Here is a 13,292-nt window from a genome sequence, read left to right on the forward strand (position 1 = left end):
TATTTATTTTGCATTTGTTTTTCTTAGTTCTAAACTTTCTGGTTAAATATGTATTATTTTTATAATAAATGTTGCTAAGGGAAATATTTACAACCAGTACAAGATTATAAAGACCCCCATGCAATATATATCTTTAATTTACCAAATGTGGGGCAAAACCCAAAACAGTCTATTAATGAATATGTCTTTTTTTTTTTTTAAGAGAGACTACTTTTAAAGCAATGTGGGAACAATATTTATTCATATGTTTTTTAAAATGTCACATTCTTTTAGAACACCAGTAAACACATCTTAGAAATTGTAAGACAAGTTAAATCCTAATTAGCTTTTACATGTTTTTCTTTGGTGAGACTGGAAATATAAGCCATTGACCAATGCTTATGAAAGATCTAATCAATCAGCAACTTTATACCAGATGAGGAAAGGAAAGCATTTCTGGTTCAATACAGATTTTCCATCTAATCTGTGTTCTGGGCAATGCTCCAGGAACAGTGCTCATTCCTTTTTGAAAATCCTCTTGGCTTCCACACCTTCATAAGTGTAAGTCTGAAAGGTGTTCATAAACATAGAAGAATTTGACGTTAAGATTAGAGGCTCAATTAAGAAAAATATTAGTAGTATTTAGCTTCAAAATGTATTTTTTTCTTGTACTTGATAGTCACATTTTATACAGATAGAGGAGACATTCATTTAAAAATAAGTTTTGGTTTGTAGTCACTTTTTCAGTTAAAATAGGCTCAATGTGTTGACGTATGTAAGTTCTCTTCAAATAGGCATCAGAAAATACCTATATTTTAAAACTCAGTAAGATTTATGAGAAAAGTAATAGTCTGTTTATTGATGATTTAACTCAGCAACCCCCAGATAAAAATCATTGCTATGTAATTATTTTTGTCTTTGGAAAATAACTCACCTGGACCATCTCGCCACCTATAATTTCTCGGACAGTATTTAGTGCATTTCCATTGTCCAACCGTTTAAATTTTCCGACAAGTTTATCTCCCTCCAGGGCCCACGCCCCCTGTATAAGATTTCAAAATAATAATAAAAAAACCATTTTTAAGGGTCTTACACGTGTCAGGCTCTGTTCTGAGGTCTACAGATATACTTCTTCAAACTTCACTATAACCCTATGAAGGAGATATGTTTATCTCCGTTGCACAGATGAAAAAACTGAAATACGGTAATTAAAGTCACAAAGCCAAGCTTGCACCTAGATTACCGGGGCTCTAGAGTACGTGCTGGTAACCATCTCGCTCTGTAGTTTCCAAATGCTGAATTGTAAGGCAGATAATCGGGACTTCTCTTTACTAAGTCTTTCACATTAAAAAGAGTGTTCTAAGTTTAATCATGGTTCATATTAGTTTAACAGAGAAGTTAACAAGCTTGTACTTGTTTTAATTTATGTAATTGTGGTAACAGATAAAACAGCCATAATAAAATATTTGACAGCTTAATTGTCACTGCAAACATGTTTAATTTAACCAGAAAAGTTCTAAGTGGAAACATTTTTTAAAAAATCACTTGAAAAATGTGACCCCATTTTATATCTTAAAATTTTAGATCTTAAATAGTAAAATGAATTCCCAGTGACCTACATTGTAACATTGGACCTTTCTATTTGGTCACACATTCATTCACTAATTTATTCACTTATTTTATCATTTCAATTACACGTCTATTATATTTAAGTTAGATAGCTCTAGAAGCTTTTATTGCTGTCAGATATGTTGAAAACACTGAAATTTTCTTTATGAATAGGTGTATGCTTAGTAATTCAAAGGATATTTTTCTAATTGTTGTTTAATCCAGGTTCTTTAATAGATAACATATGAAAATCAAAACATTTTTAAATACTCTGCTAACTTGTATGATGTTTAATATAGATAAACTCCACTGACTGCTTCAGTAAATGAAGGAGACCTACATTCATTACCCGATCCAGTGGAAGAAAACAGAGATTATTTTTGCAGTATGTAAAAAAATCAGGAATGCTTTGCTTATAAAAAATTTCTTACACTGAGTTCAGTTCCATCTGCGAGGCTATAATTAAAAGTGACACCAAGCTCAAAAATAATTTCAATGCTTCGAAAAGTGCTTGATTCTTTGACTGTGAATTTATTTCCTTCTTGTGTAATTATCAGTTTCAAATTATCATGAGCTGCAAGCTTCCTTTTCACCACATTAATACCTGCAAAGACAAAGAGATTGGAGGAAATAAAGTCAAAATGCCATGGAAAGTGCTACTTTTCCAAGTTCTGTTTAAACTAGTTAATTAACCAGTTAATATTTTGTGGGTGAAGAGGAATACCTGATCATATTGCCTTTGCACAAGAGCATTCAGATTGCTTCTGTAGAAAAAGTTCAAGCTCAATCATATCAAACTGTTTTTCTAAAACTGAAAAAAATTAAATGAAGCATAGAATTGTAGAATCTTAGAACTGAGTAATTTTTTTAAAAATTATAAATATTTTTGTTTCAGTGTTAAGTAAGTCAAATTCCAGGAATATCAAATGAAGGATTAAGAAAGTACATTTATATATTTATAAGGATATACTACTTTAATTCCACATGTATGGTACACTTTCTTTTTTGATGTCCCTTTGCTTTCCATGGCTTTAAAATTTTGAGTTTCATAATTCTCTTTGCTTTTTGTGGTGTTTCTATCATAGAAATGAGAAAATTAGCAAATATTACGGTCAAATTCATTATTATAAGAATCTGCAAATTCCATAAATGTGAACTTGGAATTCCTAAACTACAGGATATAATTGATGCAGATTTTTATTTTTAGGGAATGACAAATCTTTTTGCCCAAAGTGTTCAGCATATGGGCTGCCAGAGTAGTGGTGTAGATATTAAAATCTGTTAAATTAAAACTTCTGTAGAAACTACATACTGTCATGAGATCATTCCAAAAGCTCTGCAAGTCAGAGGAAGAGAATTAAGTCTCATTTGTTTTCATTGCTCTATTATATGGCCTTTGCTTTTCCATCCCCTAGAATTTAATATTTTAAAGTATGAAGGTTATCATTATGCTCTGCCATATTTTACTTTCTAAACAAACAAAAAACTATTCAATTTTCAGTCACCAGTTAACATAAATGAAACGTATCTGGATGTTTTTTGTGTTTTAGAGAATAGTGCCCAAGAATCTTTTCTTCCACTGGTGAGAGTGTATTCTTTCTAATGTAAGAAGTGAGCATGTGGTTTTCCCTACTCTGAACCAGCACCCATTCTTGATCCTCACCAGCACAACAGGTGCCATTGCCGAAGATTTGAGGTTTAGAAGGAGTTAAAGATGTCTGTGAAAAACAAAAGAACAAGCTGTTAAAGTATTAAGCACTTACCCATTTTTTCCATGAACTTTTCATAGTTCTCATTTCTGTCTACCTTCCAAGTACCATCAAACGCCATGGTCTCTGGTTAATTCAGCCTCTGAGCAATCAGAGATTCAGGTCCGTCCTTAGGAGAGAATTTATTCTATTTCTTATCTTAGAACCAGCTTCATATTGTGATGTGGAAGTTTAAAGTTCAAGAGGCCACTTGACTTCATTAATGCCAAACCTTCTAGTTTCTATAAATTTCTTAGTTCCCCTTCTGAAATGCAACTGCAATAAACATGATAAGCATATGTATTCTATCTTAAACTATGACTTACAGGTACAATTATTTCAAGAGTTAGAATGCATACTGTATGAAGATAGTTTTTTTGTTTGTAAGTTCAAAGTGCACACTTTGTTGGATGTAGCATAATTTAGAGCATATATCAAATGGGTTTTGGAAAATGAGACTATTAATGACCTATCCCTTTTTTATAATAGCAGTTACCTTGTAAGTAATGTAAGACTTCATGATCAAATACAGCTGAAAAGTTGATGTTAATAGGATATTGAGACTGGAATTTTATTTATTTTTCTAATATGTCCTTTTGCATTGTGTTTTTGGGTTTCCAGGACTTTGGGTAAATATCGTGGCACCTGGTCCAGTGCATGACACACAGTAGGGACCCATTACATTTTTGTTTTGGTCTTAAATGCAGGTAGGCCACTGAGAAAAATTTCAAGAGGTAGAAACATGGATGGATGTCATGAAAACTCCCATAAGTGAAAGAATCTTTAGACATCTGCCATGTGCAGAAAAAACAAAAGCCAGATGTCAGCTATGCCATTAACTAAAACCATTCCTGTATTTACTTTCCCCATACTCAAACCACTATATTTGGTTAAGAAAATCCTTGAAATTTGGTTAAGAAAATCTTTGATTTTCTACTGTCTATTAGAAAGTCACCAAAAGTGTGTTTATTTAGGTAGTTTTTAACACGTACTAGTGATTAACTTGGGACCAGATACGACTTGGATTTGCCTGTTAAGATCAGCATAATGCTTTAGCTCCCTTTGGAAATACAGCTTGCCGCTCTGTGATTTCGCAGCGACTGAAATAAAAGTGCCTGACTCCGGAAGGTGGGGAGGAAGAAACTAGAATGGCTTCTTACCTTGTTCACCTAACACTGGCCTTTATCTCATGGCTACCTTGAGCTTCCCAGGAAGAGCAGAATAAGATTAGATGAGGGCAAATAGCACTGGGACTCATGCAGACCTGCTAACAAATGGCCATGTTAAACTTTCATCTTCCATTTGTCAGTAGCAGTAACCTGATTTAAAATCAGTTAGGAATCCCTGTTATCTCTATAGTGTGGAATCATTGACATTTAAAAAAATGATTAGATTGGGACTTCTCTGGCAGTCCAGTGGTTAAGACTTTGCCTTCCAATGCAGGGGGTGCAAGTTTGATTCCTGGTCAGGGAGCTAAGATCCCACATGCTTCATGGCCCAAAAAAGCAAAATATTAAACAAAAGCAATATTAAAAAAAAAAAAAGATTAGATTGAATTTTTAACATTACACATTTTCCTGCAGCTTCCAAACTCTGTTATCTCCCATTTCTTACCGCTTACCCAGACCTCATCTAGAAAAGGTCATACAGAACCAATGGCCAGTTTCCCTTTACAGACTTCTCATACTGATGATACAGTTGGGCCAGTCAGCTGAGGGCTGACTCAGTCCTTTATTTTCTTCTTTGGTAATACTAGAAGATTTAGGGTCCTGCTCCTGCAGCTTGGGAAACTGGGTGGGTTAGATGTGCTTGGTGGGGGGTGGGGGACGGGTGGTACTGATGCTATAGAGGGAGAGTTGTACTCTCTATATGAGAGTTATACTCTCTATATGGACTCCGCAGTCCACGTCAGCCACTGAGTTGTGTGGAAGTAGTAGAAATCAGCAGAAGCTCCTGTTCATCCCTGTCCCGTTCCTCCAAGTACAAATCACATTCCTTAACGTGGTTTCTGATGCCCCTTCTTATATCTTGGGTCTCCTGTCATTCCTTACTGTGTACTCTGAGATTTAATATATCGAACTTCCTGCAGTCCTCAGTCTTGTGAATGTGCCTACTTTCTGTTGCTTCAGGTCACAACTTGGTCACTGAGTGCTCCAGGAAACACGTCCTGAACCACAGAGACTGGGGCAGGTGAGTCCACATCTCTCAAGTGCAGTGACCTTCCGAGAGCCTCAACATAGCTCATGAGAGACAAAAGGAGTTGACGCCTGACCATCATTTGTATCATCGTGAAGTACAGAGAGCGATATCATGATGAGGGACAGTATGATACTTCAAGCTCACTTACAAGGAATGGCTTTCTAGAAATCACAGAAACCCTTTTAGCCTGTTGTAAAGCTGAAGGGAAAGTTTTTCTGTTTTTTAAAATGTATATCACTTATGGGAAATAGCATTTTCAGAATTTCTGAAGCCTGCTTTTCAGTGCCAAGTTATTTAACTTTTTCATGTCAGAGAAAGGTAATGGTCTCTCTGAGGGCCCTGTAAGAGGATTTGAGGGACAGATGTAAGGAGCAACAGAAAAGTCTTAAGGCTGCTGTCCAGTTCCTAGCAGTGAATGGGGAATGAGGGAGAATTCTGAAGTTTGCCTACAGAGTTTGCTTCATTCTGTTTTAACCATAAGCCTCTAAACTTTAGAAATACTAAGACCTTTTCAATTATGTTTTAGGATTTTGTGCATGAGATGGCTGGCTCATTTTCTTCCAAAGAAGGCTATAGAGTTATAGCAGTGTACAAGGATGTATCTACCAAATAATGGTGAGTGCACCCTGCTAATTGTCGTTAACAACAAGGCTGCCATTTTTAAAATTTTAATTGGAGGCTAATCACTTTACAATATTATGGTGGTTTTGCCATACATTGACATGAATCAGCCATGGGTGTACATATGTTCCCCATCCTGAACCCCCCTCACACCTCCCTCCCCATCCCATCTCTCTGGGTCATCCCAGTGCACCAGCCCTGAGCACCCTGTCTCATGCATCAAACCTGGACTGGCAATCTATTTCACATATGCTAATATACATGTTTCAATGCTAGTCTCTTAAATCATCCTACCCTATCCCTTTCCCACAGAGTCCAAAAGACTGTTCTGTACATCTGTGTCTCTTTTGCTGTCTCACATACAGGGTCATCGTTACCATCTTTCTAAATTCCACATATATGTGTTAGTATACTGTATTGGTGTTTTTCTTTCCGACTTACTTTGTTATGTATAATAGGCTCCAGTTTCATCCACCTCATTAGAACTGATTCAAATGCATTCTTTTTAATAGCTGAGTAATATTCCATTGTGAATATGTACCACAGCTTTCTTATCCATTCATCTGCCGATGGACATGTAGGTTGCTTCCATGTCCTGGCTATTATAAACAGTGCTGTGATGAACATTGGGGTACATGTGTCTCTTTCAATTCTGATTTCCTGGGTGTGTATGCCCAGCAGTGGGATTGCTGGGTCATATGGCAGTTCTGTTTCCACTTTCTTTTAAGGAATCTCCACCTTTTTAAAGGAATTCTCCATAGTGGCTGTACTAGTTTGCATTCCCACCAACAGTGTAAGAGGGTTCCTTTTTCTTTGCGCCCTCTCCAGCATTTATTGTTTGTAGACTTTTTGATAGTAGCCATTCTGACTGGTGTGAGGTGGTACCTCATTGTAGTTTTGATTTGCATTTCTCTGATAATGAGTGATGTTGAGCATCTTTTCAGGTGTTTGTTAGCAAGGCAGCAATTTTATAGGATCCACATGTGCTGGTTGAATGACATTGCGTGAAGGATTTATGACTGTGTCTTCTGCCTTATTATTATTATTTTTTTTATATTTATGTATCTGGCTGTGCCAGGTCTTCATTGCAGCATGCTGGATCATTGGTTGTGGCACTCGAGGTCTTTAGATTTGGCGTGTGGGGTCTAGTTCCCTGACCAGGGATCAAACCCAGGCACCCTGCACTGGGAGCATGAAGTCTTAACCCCGGGACCACCAGGGAAGTCTCTGCCTTATCTTTTTTAAGCTGGGGCTGTTCACCCAAATAATGAGTCTCTCTCCAGCAGTTTGAGTGAGAGGTTGCTCATTTCCTACGCCCCTCATACCACAGTCAGAGGAAGATGGGTTTGCATTATTTCAACTCCCCATTCCCACATCCATTATGTTTCTGGCATTTTTTTTCCTTTTTTAGTTCTACCAGTTTATTGCTACCAACCCATCTCCCTCTACCCTCATGCATGTGTGCTCAGTCATGTAACCCCATGGACTACAGCCTGTCAGGCTCCTCTGTCCATGACTTATCCAGGCAAGAATACTGGAGTGGGTTGCCATTTCCTTCTCCTTTAAGGAAATCTTTTCCTTTGAGACCATTTCCATTTGCTGTCAGCTTCTAGCCTACTTCATCAATTTCTACCATCTGATCCATCTATCATTATCTACTGTCTGTCCCCATTTATCATTGTTATCTACCATCGATCATGGAGAATCATGGCACTGGGCTCACCATCTTCTTATTGTCCCACTGTGTCTTGCCATCATCCTGGGTGAGCTCAAAGTCCATGTGGATAAGATACTTGTCACTCTGTCCTCACAGTGCTTTAATCTCCTAATCTCTAATAACCTTTACTTTTGCTACACTTTATCGTACACCCAGGGCTACAACCTGTGATTTGTAGAGATTTTCCTCCTGTGAAATGTAACATGCCACTCTGTGTTCACAGATTTTCATCTGCTTGGCTCCTTCATTTTCCTCATACCATCAGTTCTCAGCTTGACGAGAACCTCAGTCAGTTATTTCCTCTATTTCCCTCAAAGTTTGGAGCCCCCTCCTGGTTTGTTTACATTCTCTTTCCAGTCGATACATGTTGCCAATAAAATACTTCCTTTGCTGTCCCAAGTGCTATTACACATGCATGGTCTCTAGTTTCAGAGGAATCATACCCTGCTGGGCAAGACTTTTGTATACCCCAAAATAAAAAATAAAACGGCAAGCAATAATTCTTTCAATTTATGTATTCTCATTTTCAGTATTACCTGTTACTACTTTATTTACGTCTATAAATTCTTCATCCACCTATTCATTCAACATATATTGGAATTCTCATTATGACCTAGGCGCTGGGCTAAATTACAGAGATAGAATGATGAACACATATACTTTCTGTCAAGAGAAAGCATAGCTTGAAATTAGAATAATTTGGTACCTGCAAAGACTTGTTTTCCTATCTGTATGTCTTCATTTTATATTTATTTGGCTGAGGTGGTATCTTTTCTCCTTCACATTATGATAATTGAGTTTCTCTCATCTTAAGAAATGAAAACAACTCTCCCTGGATTCTGTTGGCATTTCTATAAGCTGCTCCGTCCTTTTCCTTCCCCCTCATAGCCAGTCTTCTTGGAAAAGTGATCTGTACCGTCTCCGTATTCTTACCTTCGATTAGAGCCTCAGTCTATTGCAGTGGAGCTTTCATATCCGTCCCTCCACCGAAACTACTCACTAACCTCGTTGATGAGTTATTTTGCTGCCAAATCCAATATACTTGTCTTGGCCCTTATTTTATGTCATTACTGCATTCTAGACCATGGGCTCCTCCCTTTTTGAAATTTCTCCTTTTCTTCTCTTGACTTTATTCTTTCCTTATATTCCTCTTCTCTAAATGTCCTTTTCAGGCTCTTTCATGGGCATCTCTTCCTCAACCAACATTTTATATTTTGAAGTTGCATCTTAGGATCTCTTTGTTTTTGCCATTCCCATGTCTTCAGTTTCCATCTGTGGGATTAAAATTTTAAGATACAGCCCAGATCTGTCTCCTACCAGGTACCTATTCCTTACCAAGTTGCTCTGTTTGCAAGTTCAATTGGTGCCTCAGACCCCACAAGCTGGAAAGAACCTTAACATTCCACTCAGCCTTGTTCTCTCTTGCAGGTCCTATATCAGTGAATGGTGCCATCATCCTTGGAATCATTCTAAAGCCCTTCCTCTACTTTATCCTTGGCTTTCCATTTTCTCAACAAATCAATACAGTTTTAACTCCTTAACATCACTTAAATATGTTTTCCCTTCCTTTTTATTCCCAGATAATTACCATTTTCCACCTAGATAACTGCAATACTCTCCTAAATGATTTTCCCCTCTCTGGTCTTCCAGAATCTAATTTGTGCAGAGAATATCTTTATAAAATGCAAATTTGACTGCGTCTTGTCCTTCCCTGTTAACAATCAGTGATACCCTATTGCTGTCAGCATAAAGTTCCAAATTCCTTACCTCTCCTGCACCCCCTTTTACTCTTCCTTCACAGGGTGCTGTCATCCATCGCATGTCTCTTTGCATATCTTCTTTCCTCTGCTGGGAAATCCCACCCCTCACACCATGCTTTTCCTGCCTGACATCCACTCAGCCTTTGGGAGTTGGCTCAGTGCTGTCACCTCTCCAACAGGCCTGGCTTGCCTACATCCTTCCTCTATGCCTGGGCTAACTTTTCTTCATGTCAGTATCATCATAACTCTTTGATTTTACATTTATTGTATTGATTGTAATAGTCTGATACCCTGTTTGTTTCTTCTACTCTTCTACTTTCCCATTTGACATCACCATCATCTTCATTACCTCCACCATAGTTTGGCCCCAGGTAAATAGCAGGGAGGGAACACAGCTCCACCCATCAACAGAAAATTGGATTAAAGATTTACTGAAAAAGAAAAAAAAAAAAAAAAAGATTTACTGAGCACAGCTCCGCCCATCAGAACAAGACCCAGTTTCCCCCTCTGTCAGTCTCTCCCACCAGGAAGCTTCCACAAGCCTCTTATCCTTCTCCATCTGAGGGCAGACAGACTGAAAAACACAATCACAGGAAACTAACCGATCTGATCACATGGACCACATCCTTGTCTGACTCAATGAAACTAGAAGCCATGCCCTGTAGGGCCACCCAAGACTGACGGGTCATGGTGGAGAGTTCTGACAAAACATGGTCCACTAGAGAAGGGAATGGCAAACCACTTCAGCATTCTTGCCATGAGAACCCCATGAACAGTATGAAAAGGCAAAAAGATAGGACACTGCAAGATGAATTCCCCAGGTTGGTAGGTGCCCAATATGCTACTAGAGATCAGTGGAGAAATAACTCCAGAAAGAATGAAGAGACAGAGCCAAAGCAACACCACCACCTAGTTGTGGATGTGACTGGTGATGGAAGCAAGGTCTGGTGCTGTAAAGAGCACTACTGCATAGGAACCTGGAATGTTAGGTCCATGAATCAAGGCAAATTGGAAGTGGTCAAACAGGAGAAGGCAATGGCACCCCACTCCAGTACTCTTGCCTGGAGAATCCCATGGACGGAGGAGCCTGGTAGGCTGCAGTCCGTGGGGTCGCTAAGAGTTGGACACGACTGAGTGACTTCACTTTGAATTTTCACTTTCATGCATTGGAGGAGGGATAGGCTACCCACTCCAGTGTTCTTGCCTGGAGAATCCCATGGACAGAGGAGCCTGGTGGGCTGCCATCTTTGGGGTCGCACAGAGTCAGACAAAACTGAAGCGACTTAGCAGTAGCAGCAGTAGCAAACAGGAGATGGCAGTAGTGAACGTCGACATTTTAGGAATTAATGAACTAAAATGGACCGGAAAGGGTGAATTTCACAGAGATAACCATTATATCTATTACTGTGGGCAAGAATCCCTTAGAAGAAATAGAGTAGCCATCATAGTCAACAAAAGAGTCTGAAAAGCAGTACTTGGATGCAATCTCAAGAACGACAGAATGATCTCTGTTTGTTTTCAAGGCAAACCATTCAATATCACAGTAATCCAAGTCTATGCCTGACCAGTAATGCTGAAAAGGTGAAGTTGAATGGTTCTTTGAAGACCTACCAGAACTTCTAGAACTAATACCCCAAAAAGGTGTCCTTTTCACTATAGGGGACTGGAATGCAGAAGTAGGAACACAAGAAATACCTGGAGTAGCAGGCAAATTTGGCCTTAGAGTAGAGAATGAAGCAGGGCAAAGGGTAATACAGTTTTGCCAAGAGAACGTACTGGTCATAGCAAACACCCTCTTCCAACAACACAAGAGAAGACTCTACCCATGAACATCACCAGATGATCAATACCGAAATCAGATTGATTACAGTTTTTTCAGCCAAAGATGGAGAAGCTCTATACAGTCAGCACAAACAACACCAGGAGCTGACTGTGGCTCAGATCAGTTCAGTTAGTTCAATCGCTCGGTTGTTTCCGACTCTTTGCGATGCCATGGACTGCAGTATGCCAGGCCTCCCTGTCCATCATCAGCTGCCAGAGTTTACCCAAATTCATGTCCATTGCGTCAGTGATGCCATCTAACCATCTCATCCTTTGTCATCCCCTTCTCCTCCTGCCTTCAATCGTTCCCAGCATCAAGGTCTTTTCAGATATGTCAGCTCTTCGCATCAGGTGGCCAAAGTATTGGAGTTTCATCTTCAACATCAGTCCTTCCATGAACACCCAGGACTGATCTCCTTTAGGATGGACTGGTTGGATCTCCTTGCAGTCCAAGGGACTCTCAAAAATCTTCTCCAACAGCACAGTTCAAAAGCATCAATTTTTTGGCTCTCAGCTTTCTTTATAGGCCAACTCTTACACCCATTCATAACTACTGACAAACCATAGCCTTGACTAGATGGACCTTTGTTGGCAAAGTAATGTCTCCTTTTAATATGCTGTCTGGGTTGGTCATAACTTTCCTTCGAAGGAGTAAGCATCTTTTGATTTCAAGGCTGCAGTCACCATCTGCAGTAATTTTGGAACCCCCCAAAATAAAGTCAGCCACTGTTTCCACTGTTTCCCCATCTATTTGCTATAAAGTGATGGGACCAGATGCCATGATGTTAGTTTTCTGAATGCTGAGTTTTAAGCCAGCTTTTTCACTCTCCTCTTTCATTTTCATCAAGAGGCTCTTTCATTCCTCTTCACTTTCTGCCATAAGGGTGGTGTCATCTGCATATCTGAAGTTATTGACATTTCTCCTGGCAATCTTGATTCCAGCTTGTGCTTCATCCAGCCCAGCATTTCTCATGATGTACTCAAGTGAAATAAGCAAGGTGACAATATACAGCCTTGACGTACTCCTTTTTCTATTTGGAACCAGTCTGTTGTTCCATGTCCAGTTCTAACTGTTGCTTCCTGACTTGCATACAGATTTCTCAAGAGGCAGGTCAGGTGGTCTGGTATTCCCATCTCTTTCAGAATTTTCCACAGTATATTGGGATCCACACAGTCAAAGGCTTCGGCATAGTCAATAAAGCAGAAATAGATGTGTTTTTGGAACTCTCTTGCTTTTTTGATGATCCAGTGGATGTTGGCAATTTGAACTCTAGTTCCTCTGCCTTTCCTAAAACTAGCTTGAACATCTGGAAGTTCACGGTTCACATACTTCTGAAGCCTAGCTTGGAGAATTTTGAGCATACTTTAGTAGTGTGTGAGATTAGTGCAATTGTGTGGTAGTTTGAGCATTTTTTGGCATTGCCTTTCTTTGGGATTGAAATGATCCTGTGATCACTGCTGAGTTTTCCAAATTTGCTGGCATATTGGGTGCAGCACTTTCACAGCATCATCTTTCAGGATTTGAAATAGCTCAACTGGAATTCCATCACCTCCACTAGCTTTGTTTGTAGTGATGCTTCCTAAGGCCCACCTGACTTCACATTCCAGGATGTCTGACTCTAGGTGAGTGATCACACCATCGTGATTATCTGGGTGATGAAGATCTTTTTTGTACAGTTCTTCCATGTATTCTTGCCACCTCTTCTTAATATCTTCTGCTTCTGTTAGGTCCGTACCATTTCTGTCCTTTATTGAGCCCATTTTTGCATGAAATGTTCCCTTGGTATCTCTGATTTTCTTGAAGACATCTCTAGTCTTTCCCATTCTATTGTTTTCCTC

The 13,292-nt window shown here is 39.1% G+C and overlaps 2 protein-coding genes across 2 annotated transcripts in view; one reads left to right on the forward strand and one right to left on the reverse strand.

The window, feature by feature from the left end:
* Positions 1–13,292, forward strand: part of LOC147371222 (uncharacterized) — a 74,386-nt gene that overhangs the window by 18,662 nt on the left and 42,432 nt on the right. The window contains exons 3-4 of the mRNA XM_086407312.1: positions 5,465–5,525; positions 6,061–6,149. Of these exons, the coding sequence (XP_086263438.1) occupies positions 5,465–5,525; positions 6,061–6,118 (119 nt within the window). The 3' untranslated portion in view covers positions 6,119–6,149. The remainder of the gene's footprint in view (positions 1–5,464; positions 5,526–6,060; positions 6,150–13,292) is intronic.
* Positions 212–9,737, reverse strand: FABP2 (fatty acid binding protein 2). Its single transcript, XM_086407308.1, has 5 exons — positions 9,640–9,737; positions 3,351–3,465; positions 2,019–2,191; positions 914–1,021; positions 212–546 (listed from the first exon to the last, which is right to left on the reverse strand). Exons 2-5 carry the CDS (start codon positions 3,415–3,417, stop codon positions 496–498), a joined length of 399 nt encoding a protein of 132 aa, XP_086263434.1. The 5' UTR covers positions 3,418–3,465; positions 9,640–9,737; the 3' UTR covers positions 212–495.

This window comes from Bos grunniens, chromosome 6 (genome assembly GCF_055505025.1).
Source record: "Bos grunniens cultivar Pamir isolate PY7600 chromosome 6, Bosgru_T2T1.0, whole genome shotgun sequence".
Taxonomy (NCBI): domain Eukaryota; kingdom Metazoa; phylum Chordata; class Mammalia; order Artiodactyla; family Bovidae; genus Bos; species Bos grunniens.